The sequence below is a fragment of the Aethalodelphis obliquidens genome, unplaced genomic scaffold (assembly GCF_003676395.1).
Source record: "Aethalodelphis obliquidens isolate GAN/ISIS:26980383/991018 unplaced genomic scaffold, ASM367639v1 scaffold7, whole genome shotgun sequence".
NCBI lineage: Eukaryota > Metazoa > Chordata > Mammalia > Artiodactyla > Delphinidae > Aethalodelphis > Aethalodelphis obliquidens.
In genome coordinates, this window is record NW_020837951.1 from 10,268,824 (window position 1) to 10,282,004 (window position 13,181).

Here is a 13,181-nt window from a genome sequence, read left to right on the forward strand (position 1 = left end):
GCTTTTTCTCCAGGCAGACCCTGTGATGGTATTAAATGATGATAATACCATTGTTATCACGTCTAATCGCCTTGCTGAAACAGGAGCCCCATTGCTGGAACAGGGCATGATTGTGGGACAGTTGTCTCTGGCTGATGCACTCATTATTGGTAATTGTAATAACCAGGTAAAGAACTGTGAAGGAATTATGCTTAAAATTCACTTTGAAAAATAGTACTTTTGATTGTTACAGAATTATTTCATTGTAAATATCCTAACATCCATTTGCTAGGAAATAGTTAAATTATGCTGTGTCTATATATGGACTGTACCATAGACATTTAAATGGTTTAGAAAGAATTTTTAATCACAGAAGAAGATACTTATGATATGGCAAGTGAAAATAATATGGACCTATGTAAACAGAATTATTTTATTGTATATGTTAAAATGTCTACGTATAATACATATATGCACAAGAAAAAGACAAGGAAGAAATATACCAATATCATAAAAGATTTATCTCTAAAAAATTTAGCAAAATTTTAAGTGATTTTTATTTTCTTCCTTACAACTTTCTACATCTGTATATTGCCTTTACAATCAGGCAAAAATGGGGGAGGAGTTATTTTTAAGTACATTTGTCAAAAGCAAATTTCAGATATTTTTTCATGACAGAATAGTTCCATGACAATGAGGATTTAAGGTACTACAACTGTAATTTACTGAAAATTATGGGATATTGGAAAAGTCACCAGTGGATACACTTTTCTATATGTATTACTTATACAAGTTTTAATTTTGGATCCTTCCCTTACATCTGTCATTTTTGTTGTTGTTAACTTTTTCTTATAATTCTCCAATTTTGGATTTTAAAACTTTAATTTGCAAATTTCTAAATTAAAACATTTTAATTTAAATTAAAACCTTGCCTACATGAAGTTCTGTAGAAGTATTATTCAAAATAGAAAAGGAGGGGACTTCCCTGGTGGTCCAGTGGTAAAGAATCCACCTTACAATGCAGAGGACTCGGGTTCAATCCCTAGTCAGGGAACTAAGATCCCACATGCCACAGAGCAACTAAGCCCCGCGCGCCAAAACGACTGAGCTCGCGTGCCTCAACGAGAGAGCCTGGGTTCCGGAAACTATAGAGCCCACGCGCCCCAGATCCCGCGCGCCACAACTAGAGAAGAGAAAACCTGCATGTAACAGCTAGAGAGAAACCGGCACACTGCAGTGAAGAGCCTGCATGCCACAACTGAGACCCGACGCAGCCAAAAATAAATAAAAAATAAGTTGTTAAAAACAAAACAAAATAGAAAAGGATACAGTCTTTTCTCTTTTTCTTTTTTTTTGCTGTGCCACGCAGCTTGTGGGGTCTTAGTTCCCCAACCCAGGATTGAACCCAGGGCCCCGGCAGTCAGAGCTCCAAGTCCTAACCACTGGACCTCCAGGCAATTCTCAGGATTCAACCTTAAACATTATGTAGTGCCAAAATGTAATGAAGTGATTTTAAAATGGGCCATAGTCATATTTCAGCCTGGCTGGTTTTAACATGTTTTATGGGATCTAATATAGGTCTCTGTGTTTATGTGACTTTTTGTTTTTAAAAATACCTATGGAAATTGATGGATTGATAGAAGTATTGATAGATGGAGCGAGACGTGATGAAGCAAATATAGAAAAATGTTAATGTTATAGGATCTAGCTATTGAGCATAAGGGTGTCACTGTACAATTTTTTTAACTTTTTTTGGAATAAAATATCCAGTGTCATCAGGTACACATGAAAGTCAAGAGTAACAATATGATTAAACACTTCAAGGTCTGCGTACTGCATTAATGGTCAGGTTTGTTTTCCTTGCAGGTTAAGTTCAGTGAACTAACTGTTGACATGTTCCGGATGTTACAAGCCCTGGAAAGGGAGCCAATGAATTTAGCTTCCCAGATGAATAAACCAGGAATGCAGGTGACCTTCTCCCTACATCTGCAATTTGCTGCTTCTGCTCCTCCTGGAAGGATATTATTCAGCGAAAGCCATGAGTGTGAATAAAGAATTCTCCTGATGAGACGCAGGAGAAATAGATAAGCATAATGCTAATTAAAAAAAGATATTTAATGAAAAGGATAGTAAAAATAGGCATTGATAATTCATATGTCAAGTACAGTTTGTATAGTCATCCGTCTGTATCCATGGGGGATTGGTTCCAGGACCCCCGTGCAGATGCTCAAGTCCCTTATTTAAAGTGGCATAGTGTTTACATACAACCTATGCACATTCTCTCGTATGCTTTGAATCATTTCTAGATTAGTTATAACATCTAATAGAGTGTAAATTATATGTAAATAGTTGTAAATGTTATGTAAATAGTTGCTGGTGCACAGCAAATTCAAGTTTTGCTTTTTGGAACTTTCTAGAATTTTTTTTCTAAATATTTTTGATCCGTGGTTGGGTGAATCCATGGATGCAGAGGACCGACTGTATGTGCATTGTTTTCTGTGTGTAAATATAGGAATCAGCTGACAAGCCTACCAGGCGAGAAAACCCCCACAAGTACCTGCTCTACAAACCAACATTCAGCCAACTATACACATTCTTAGCAGCATCTTTTAAGGTATCTATCATCCAGTACTTTTTAGTATATGGGGAAAGTGTGCCTTAAATGGAATCTGAGAGTCACTCTTCTCTTTGAATATTTGAGTCAAGAATTTAGGAAAAATATGAAAATGAAAACTGCCTTAGAATATCCTAATCATAGCTATTTTTGGAATGGAAATTGCTTATTATGTTTTGAATGTTCCCTAGTAATTAATGAGAATATTGATTAATTATCATTCTCCTTTCTCCGGGTTTTTCTTGCTAAACTGCTTTAGGCATAATAGTCAATGCAGAACTGAAAAACAGGAGCAGATTTTATAGGCATGTTCTATAAATAGAATAGCCACCTGAATGGTGGCTCTGGGAAACATTTTGGTCGTCTGAAAGAACCATGAGTAGGGAATTCCTCTCAGTTTATATAGAGAAAGGCACGGATGGAAGTTTGTCTTTTAGACCTATAGTCAGGATCTTTACTTCTCCATCTTAAGTTTTCCAGAGAACGTTCTTTAAATGATGGGGTTTTGAAGCAGAGATTGTCTTCAAAACTTTTGGCAATGGTTATAGGTTAATAATGAATCTTTGCTGTGTAAACAGTTATAAGTTGGAACTAGCAAGAGTGACTTTTCTCTTGGAGGAGACCATTATATGTTAAATTAGGTTCTTGTTTTCCCTATAACTGTAAAATGTCATGAACTTTCAATAAAACTGTTGTTTTCTGTTTGTCGTTTTGTATATGTGATTTTCTTTAATTTCAGGAGCTGCCTGCCAATAGTGTGCTTCTGATTTACCTGTCAGCCACTGGCGTTTTCCCCACAGGTCGTTCTGATAGTGAAGGTACAATAAAGGAATGCTCCCTGTCGTGAGCAGGGCTTGAATTCTCTTTATTTTCTACAAGGCGATGGCCCATAGCCCACAGACAATCTCAAGCTTTCTAGAGAGGCTCCCAAATTTGAAACCTGGTCTGTTTGCTGAATTGGCAATCTTGTAGATACCCCAGTCTGTTTTATTTGCTGAAATATTATACAGTAAAGTTAAAAAAAATCAGCAAATTCACATACTACATGCATGCCTCTCTAACAGATTTGCTAAAAGCAAACACATATATGTGCATGGAATAACCAAGCCTAATTATCTACTTCACATCGTTGAATTTTTCTGAGCCTTTTGTGTGTTAGGGAATCTGGTCAGCGGCTTCACTGTGGCTGAAAGTCTTGTAGAAATCAGTGCACTTTTGTAACTGTGAAAGTTCAAGTCCTTGACATAATTTTATTTTGTGTCCTTTCTTTGGTTTTATGGATTCAATCTGTAGAATATTGGGATGCTATTTTAGAATAAAAACTTGAAGCTGTCCAGAACATGTGAGTCCAGAATATATGAAATTGGTTGAACTAGATGAGTAGCTTGGATGTAAACAAGGCAATTAAATCTTTACCTGGACAAAAAAAAAATTGTTCTTAACATCCTTAACATTTTCCTCCTCATTTGTTTGTTGAAATTTGCATTCCTTTATACAATGCATGTCCCTGCCATCTTCCTTGCATGACCTACAGATCCTCTTAAAGTGTTAAAATGAAAACAAAACAAAATAAATCTCTCTTCATTGCAGTGATTTTTTTTAAGGGATAAACTATAACACTATTAAAAGTGATGCAAAATCGGGTGGTGCAGTGGGTGAGAGTCTGCCTGCCGATGCAGGGGACACGGGTTCGTGCCCCGGTCCAGGAAGATCCCACATGCCGTGGAGCAGCTGGGCCCGTGAGCCATGGCTGCTGAGCCTGTGCGTCCGGAGCCTGTTCTCCGCAGCGGGAGAGGCCACAACAGTGAGAGGCCTGCGTACTGCAAAAAAAAAAAAAAAAAAGTGATGCAAAATCATAAATACTTTAATTTTTTGGTGATAAAGTTAGTACTTTTATTTATAAATAATTATTTCCATATCTTATACACTATTGAATCAGATTTTCTGGGCCCCACCTAATGTATTGATCTCTTGTTTTACTTTTTTCAAAGTACAGTAGTTACTAACTGAATGGTCCTTTGAGAGAGATTATTCCTAACATCCCACGGTTGCTGTTCCATTTACACAAGAGTTTATTTAACTAACTGATAGGACCAGTGGGAAACGGCTAATTCCCAAACCGGAATTACAGTGGTTGATGTAATAATAATGATAGTGGATTTTTTCCTACACTGGTATTTGGTAATTCTTTTCTTAAAAATGAAGTTTTTGTCAGTGAGAATTTTCAAGTTCCATTCAAAAATTTCCCTACATTTTACAATTAGTGGCCCTCTTAAAATTATATTTAAGAAATTATTAGGACTCCATTCTGCAACTTTCTTACTTAAATAATTTTGTTGGACTTGAGATTTTAGTTTTGCTTGAAATGAGAAGATCATTTTGAACATCCCAGATCTCCATCTCTTTTTTACCCAGAATAATGGGATGCAGTAGATTCTTGTTTTGTTTCTCATTATAATCTGAAGAACTGATGAAGATGGTCAGATGATCTTTTAAAATATTGGAACAGGCAACATGCTGAAATCATTTAAATGCTAAGTTAAACTAAAATGTTAAATTAATAAAAATGTTTTGTAATTATCTTCCATTTGTATCAATGAAAGATTCACCCAACACCTTTGTGTTTGAACATCAGATCAATGCTACTCTCCAATTGAAGTCTAGGATTCTTCCCTTTCTTTTTATAGGTCCTTATGATTTTGGAGGGGTACTTACTAATAGTAACCGGGATATTATAAATGGAGATGCCATCCACAAACGAAATCAATCCCACAAAGAAATGCACTGGTATGTATTATAAAAATCATAGTTCTCTCTTATAAAATATTAAGTAAAATGGAATGTTCCCTTAGACTGCTATTCATAACACTTATTTGGATTCCAGCAATATCTCAGGCTCTGACTATCTTAGGCAATTAGAATTGTTGGTTAATATTTATTTTACAATTTTTTATTGAGTATGTATTATATGTCAGGAACTATTCAATCACTGGAGATCTGTTCATTCAAGTTGGAGGAGACAATAAATATATACATAAATAATAAGGCAGGACATGATGCACGTTAATATCAAAATAAACCTTTTTAAAATTAATTAATTTTATTTTTGGCTGTGTTGGGTCTTTGTTGCTGCACGCGGGCTTTTCTCTAGTTGCGGCGAGCGGGGCTACTCTTTGTTGTGGTGCGTGGGCTTCTCATTGCAGTGGCTTCTCTTGTTGCGGAGCACAGGCTCTAGGTGCACGGGCTTCAGTAGTTGTGGCACACAGGCTCAGTAGTTGTGGCTCGCAGGCTCAGTAGTTGTGGTGCACGGGCTTAGTTGCTCTGCGGCATGTGGGATCTTCCCGGACCAGGGCTTGAACCCATGTCCCCTGCATTGGCAGGTGGATTCTTAACCCTGTGCCATCAGGGAAGCCCAATATAAGCTTTTTTTTCCAATATAAGCTTTTTAATATAAGGTTATGTTGGTGTGATATAGCAAAAATGAAGTTAGCTGTATGATTTCAAGGAGATTTCATCCATGAAAGTTTGCTCAGTGCATTCACTGGTTGGGCCATTATAGGCTCTAAAACTTCCCTAGCTGAGAGAGAGCAGTCTCATTATAGAGGAAACAGGACTTGCTTGAAACTGCATTTTTAATAGCACTTTACATAAAAATATAACTGTTCATATTAAAGAGTGGGGAAGGGAGGGCAGAGGGAAATGTTTCAAATTACACATATAATAGCTAATTGTCCCCCAAGCCATGTGTTGGTGCTATAGTTGACCATAGTTGTAAATGATTTATATCAGAAAAACTTGTATTTGAAATATATTGGGGTTTGATGATATTGCTCATTGACAACATCATTTTGTATATTTACATTAATATTTATAAACTACCCACATTGTCCACCAACCATGGGAAAGAGCATGCACACCAAAATTGTGACCTTAAGCAGTGGCTCTGAAATGCATGTTACTGGACTTTAGCCTTCTGTGGGCCACAGTGAATCTGTATCTTTAACAAGCACCCCAGCTGATTCTGATGCACATGTCCAGAGGAAATGTAGATAATAGAAGGGGAGCCCCTGCTTATTGTCTGCAATATTAAGATATAGCTTAAAATAATAAAAATCTTTAAAATGGATATAGATTTTGAAAGATTCATTGAAATAGAAATCTGGTTGTGTTATTACATCTTGTTTTCAGAACATGTTCTTAGGAGGAACTTATAAATACTAAGTAAGTCCCTAAATGCTGACTTCTGGGATTTTCATGTGTATTTATTAATCCATCTTTAAATATATTAATATATATATTAAATATATAGACTTCTCTTCAGCTTGAATATTCTTGAATAATAATTATGTTCGAATTTTTTTTTTCCAAATAAAACTGTTAACTTGTCTACCCCAGTAAATACAGACTTTTTTGGTCTTTTGCTTAATTAATCTTTGTTTTTCTCCCAGTGCTGTGACAAAAAGGAGATGTGAGCAGACCAAACTGATGAATAAGATTTCTGAGACTTGGCTGATAAAGTTATACAGTCATTCACTGTTACTCTTGTTGTTGTTTTCCCAGCCTTCATCCAGGAGATCTCTATCCTTTCACAAGGAAGCCCCTGTTCATCATTGTGGATTCATCCAATAGTGTTGCGTATAAGGTGAGTTCCACGAGCGCTATTCCACGTTAGACACTATGGCACCACCCTGAGGTAACCAGTCTGAACATGTGCCTTTTTATTTTGCTTTATTTTATTTAATTTTACACAGTTTGTATTTAGTCTTTCTTTTCTTTTGAGGTTGTGCATGCTAGTCAGGATCTGGTGCTATGAATAGAAACAAGAAGAAAACGCATGAATGGACACTCAGTGGAAAATAATAAATCCTCCTGCGGGAAAAAAAATTCAAGATTTCCAAGATCACTGGTGGGAGGTTTATTTTTGTTATATAACCCAGAATAGTTTTCTTTTATAGAGGTTGAAGTATATGGGAACATTTTATTTTCTAGTTTTCAAACTTTTTCCCCTCTATACACTGAGCTACTATAGTTTAAGTGGAATTTCTATCCCATGTTATAGAGTTATATTCATTGAATATCAACACAAATTGTTTTAGATGCACTTATTGTTTTTTTTGATTTGCGACAGTAAGTAAAAAAAGATGACCCTGAATTCTGAAATAAGTAACAGGGACTTAATGTGAAAATCCTTTCTTTTATATTTTGCTATAGAAGCAGTGGTTTTCAATGATTATATAAAGAATGGCAGCAGTGAGACACTTTAAAGTTGGATGTTAGAATTCAAACAATAGTAATTTAGAGGAAAATGAAAACAGAATTTTTGGAGCCCTTTGTATGTGGTTGGAATATTTCATTAGTGGACAGTATACTCAGAAATATGCTGGAAACACAGATCTGCCAATTAAAATTATTTCTGTTGTGGGTGTTCATATAATTAGATGGGGAAGCAAACGTTAATAGGTTTATTTCAGGAGAGCAATAGAAATGTTTGGTAGCCAAAAAAGCTGACCCCAAGCATATTTTTCCATCTAATTTTCATGCTTAGTTTCACTTTTTAAAGTCGGAATTCCAGGAGCATCCATCCCACCCTACATTGTTCAGCATGTTTCTTGCTACCCATTTTGTCAAGTTTAACGTTACAACTTTTGATTTTTAGGAAAACTAGCTATGTACACTCTTAAATTGTGAGTGTGCTGTTGTCATTTTTAATCTTTTTGAGAGGGTGGGAGGCTGCTAAAGGAAAAGGTTTATTGGCTACCCCATTTAAACATATAAAATCAGAAGAGTCCAGGCATTTTGTGTCTTCACAGAATTCAAAAAAAGCATTCTGTGCCTTTGTCAATGAAAAGGAAACATTTGCTACAGTTTAACAATGTAACAGAATGTGTTGATGCACAGTAAGCAAGTGTATTGCTTACTATGATCTAGCATGTGTTGAAAGTATTTTCACAATCTATTAATTTCTCTCAATTTAATTGGACATTATTTGATACCATCTTTTATAATCTCAAGAATATCATTCATGTTATGTACCTGCTATTTCCAGAGTGTCGGTTGGATGTAGACTGCGTATTGGATGATGATTTTGAAAAAACACCATTGTGCATAATTGGAATTATGTCTCATGATTTAATTCTAAATTTCAATATCCCAACACCCAGGATAACAGTGGAATAATAGATTTCTGTGTGTGTTTGGTGTTGATGGCACATGCAGTGTCACTCCTCTAAAAAATTAAATTGTCAAGAACATTCTGATGTTTAGAAATGAAATGGGGAGCCCATGTGCAGTAGGCAAATGAGAGCATGATGTAGACTAATTTGGTCTTTTTTAAAAAATTAGTTAATGCCTCTGAATCAGGTGTGCAGTTCTCTGTGTTAACATGTGAAAGTGTCTGACATTTACTTTTCCCACAAAGCACGTAAAAATTCTTAAACTATCATTTTGCAAGTTTCTAATGAAAAAGAACTGGGTGACATGTATTATTTCTTCAGTACATACTTTGTTATATCCATTTCATCCATATGAATGTTTTATGAACATATATGTGTTTTCTAAATGTTTCTTCATGTAAATACAAACACTTCATATTATTTCTTCATTTCAGTATTACTTTTTAATTTTTATGAAAGTAACTCATCCATATAGTTGAAAGCTGTAGTTCTCTTTCTGTGCATCAGAAACATTCAGAGCCCTCTTCAAAACCACTTGTACCTGGGTCCCAACTCCTGTGATTCTAATTTGCTTGGCCTGGGGTGGGTCTCAGGTATCAGCATAATTCCCTTGTGTGGTCAGGGTGAGATCTACTCAGCCAGGTTCCGCCAGGAGTTACTAACAACAGCAGTCTCCCGCTCTCATGCCCTACCCCTGTTTGCCTCTTCCCAGAGGCTACCATTTACATCTTTTTAAGTTAATTATTTTGGTATTTAACCATTATTTTTCTAAATCACATGCTGGTATTGATATTCCTTGATTCTTAAAGAAATATCTTTATTTCTTGTATTTCTTAAAATACATGTTTTAAGCAGCATGTATTGATATCCCATTATGGAAGAAAAATTTAACTCTCTTTCCCCTTCCTATCCCCATTTCATATTCATACCTTTTATAACTTTTATCCACACAATAGACATACCATAATTTTGATTCACTGAATATTTAGTGCTTATATTATTATGACTATACAATGCTTTTAACATCTAAGCCACATAGTAAACTTTTTCTTTTCTATGCAACTTTCTACTTTTCCTGGAGCAAATAATGTTATCTTGCTCCTGGTTCTTTTTCTGAACTTATCACAGATTCAACCCCAAGCTCCTCACCAATTGCTTAATCTTCTTTCAGGTTGTTCAGATGCATCATTCTCTTAATTTTATCTTTGGGATGAATTCTCTTGCAAAGCCTCTGGACTGGTGCCCTCGACATGTACTGCACAGCTCTCCTCCCTGAATCTCTTTTCATTATTATTCTGGGAATTCTTCATCTCTCTTCTATATTGGAATCCCTGTTTCCTGAATCCTATGTCTTCTTCTTGGACACTCTAATTTACTCTCTCATTTTGGTTTATTCTCTCATTTTACTGTAGCATCTCCAGCAAAATGGAGCTTTCTGAGAAAGGGTGAATATGAGGTAAAATATTTGAAGTCTTGCACTTCTACAAATGTTTTTGATTTACCATCACACTTAAATGGTAGTTTTGGTATTGATTAGAAATTATTTCCCTTCGAAATTTGGAAGGCATTGTTCCATTGCTTTCTAGCTTCCAGTATTTCTTAAGAAGTACAAAGCATTCTAATTCTGAGTTCTTTCATGTGACTTGTTTTCAGTCCCTGGAAATATATAGGATCTTCTCTTTGTCTCCAGTGTTTTTCAGCTTCTTAACAGAGTGCCCAGGTCTGGGTTTACTTTTTTTTTTTTTTTCGGTACGCGGGCCTCTCACTGTTGTGGCCTCTCCCGTTGCAGATCACAGGCTCCGGACGCGCAGGCCCAGCAGCCATGGCTTATGGGCCCAGCCACTCCGCAGCATGTAGGATCTTCCCAGACCGGGACACGAACCTGTGTCCCCTGCATCGGCAGGAGGACTCTCAACCACTGCGCCACCAGGGAAGCCCCTGGGTTTACTTTTAACAATGGTACTTGGCATGTACTTAGTGAGTCCTTTCAATCTGGAAACTCTGCTCATTTTCTTGAGTTGTTTCAGTGGCTTCCTCCCTTCCATTTTCTCTGTTCTTTCTTTGGAGAATTTTTGTAATTCATATATTGGACCTTCTGGTCTAGTCCTCTGATTTTTTTGCCCTTTATTTTCCATCTTCCAGTCTTTTTGCTCTGTAGGAAATTCCCTTGCCTTTGTCTTCTAACCCTTTTATTGAGCTTTTCATTTGTTCTCTAGATGTTTCTTTCACAAAGATATAGATGTATCTGTGTGTATGTAAAACATATATACATACACATATATAATTGGTTTTTATCCTGGTTGAAATATCTTCTCTTCCCTTTGAGAATGTCAATGATCATGTAAAAAATTCTCCCTGCATGGTGTCTCTTTCCTCCATTATGGTTTGTTTCTGGTGTTTTTCCTGAATATGTCATTTTAGAGACTCATAATTTTTGCCCTTCTGCTCAGATATAAGAGTGGAAGCTAGCAAAATGGTTAGAATCTCTGAGGTTCTAGGTAGGACTTGTCACAGTGAGCTGCTCAGTGTGGCAATCTAGCTGGGCCATTTAGTTTGGTAATCTCTGATGTCAGTGTCTTTAGGTCTTCGTGGTCTAGTCATATTCACTGAGCAAGCTCAGCTGTTCTGCCCAGAATGTAAAGGTCTATCAGCATTATGCTATGTTTTCCCTGAAGTCCATGTGTTTTTGTTTTTTAATATAAATTTATTTATTTATTATTTATGTTTGGCTGTGTTGGGTCTTCGTTGCTGCGTGTGGGCTTTCTCTAGTTGCGGCGAGCAGGGGCTACTCTTCGTTGCGGTGTGCGGGCTTCTTATTGCCGTGGCTTCTCTTGTTGCGGAGCATGGGCTCTAGGCGCTCAGGCTTCAGTAGGTGTGGCGCATGGGCTTAGTTGCTCCACGGCATGTGGGGTCTTCCCGGACCAGGGCTCGAACCCGTGTCCTCTGCATTGGCAGGTGGATTCTTAACCACTGCACCACCAGGGAAGTCCCTCGTGTGTGTTTATATCTGCATATACATGTACCTTTATGTACCCAGTGCTTCATACTTAAAATATTCTCAATAAATATATGTTGAATGATTAAATGAAGGTAGTCACCATTATCCTTATTTTATAGCTGCAGTAACTGCTCTTGGAGGTTAAGTATCTTGCCTAATTGATTCCAGCAGTCTTTCTCATTCCAAAGCCCAAGATGTTTCTACATTTAGAAAAAGAGGAGCTTTTCGTGCTAGTCTGAGCCTCATTTCAGAAGAGAGGAATTGAAATGCCGAGGTCTGTAACATAACAAGTGTGGCTCACATTTTGGCTCTCAAATTTCCATCAGGTAATAGGCTTTATCTGTAATAATGTAGTACTAGTGGGGTTAAAAAAAACACAAACCTGTCATTTTGGGCAACACTTCTTTGAATTCTGCTTTTTCTTTCCTTGGAAGAAGAAAATCCTTTGAGTATTTAATTATATATGACAGAGATGGATCCCTGCCAGTAAACATGACTTACACATTTGTCAAAACAGTCATATTTATCTAAACAGCCTTGTCCTAAAGTGTCTGACTGATGACTGTAGACTGCTGTGGTCTAGGAAGGCATTCACCTTCATAACAAGATTACCTAAGAGCTCTTCTGACAGTCAGCCTCACTCATTCCATTTCCTTCTTGCTACTTTGAAAGACCGTCTCTTTGTTTTTGGCGTTCTGCAGTTATCTAGGTTTTGTTTCTTTATATTTAACCTATTGGGAGTTGCTGGACTTCTCGAATCTGTAGGTTAGTTTTTCATTATTGCTGGAAAATTCTCAGCCATTATCTCTTCAAATCTTGGCTGTGCTGCAGATCCTCTTTCATCTCTTTCTGGAACTCTGATTTTACATACATCATTCTCATTGTGTCTTCCATGTCTCTTGACCTCTCTTCTATATTTTCCATCTTTTTGTTTCTCTGGCTGAGATTTGGAAAATTTCTTATGATCTGGCTTTCAGTTCACAAATTCTTTTCTTCAGCTGTGACTAACTCGTTATTAAACCCATTTATTGATTTTTATATTATTTGTGGTATTTTTCATTTCAGGAAGTTCTGTTTGGTTCTTTTTCAAATAATTCACTGCCCTTTTTATAGTTCCCTATTTTCTGTGTTCAAGTTTGTTCTTTATTTCTTTAAACTTAATAAGCATACTTACTATATTATTTATTTATCTGGTAATTCTTACACCTGAAATCTGCTTTTGCTGCTTAAAGACACCCTTTGCTGTTTTTGTATCCCTGTATGCTTGATTATCTTTGATTAGATTCTGTAAGGCCAACTGGCCCGAGGCAGGGGAACACAATCAGATTCACAGGTTGAATCAGACTGAAATTCTCCGGACAACCCAGTTCCAGAAACTGCCCTGGAGACATTCCGGACCACCCAGTTCCAGGAACTG

General features: G+C 36.7%; 1 protein-coding gene across 6 annotated transcripts in view; it reads left to right on the forward strand.

The window, feature by feature from the left end:
• SCAI (suppressor of cancer cell invasion) overlaps nt 1-13,181 on the forward strand; it is a 137,224-nt gene that overhangs the window by 101,290 nt on the left and 22,753 nt on the right. For all 6 annotated transcript variants that reach the window (XR_003432502.1, XM_027104881.1, XM_027104883.1 and 3 more), the window contains 6 exons: nt 14-166; nt 1,846-1,947; nt 2,492-2,593; nt 3,333-3,411; nt 5,281-5,380; nt 7,154-7,235. Coding sequence is in view for 5 of the 6 variants with exons in the window: in XM_027104881.1 (XP_026960682.1) it covers nt 14-166; nt 1,846-1,947; nt 2,492-2,593; nt 3,333-3,411; nt 5,281-5,380; nt 7,154-7,235 (618 nt within the window). In the remaining variant the exon portion in view is untranslated. The remainder of the gene's footprint in view (nt 1-13; nt 167-1,845; nt 1,948-2,491; nt 2,594-3,332; nt 3,412-5,280; nt 5,381-7,153; nt 7,236-13,181) is intronic.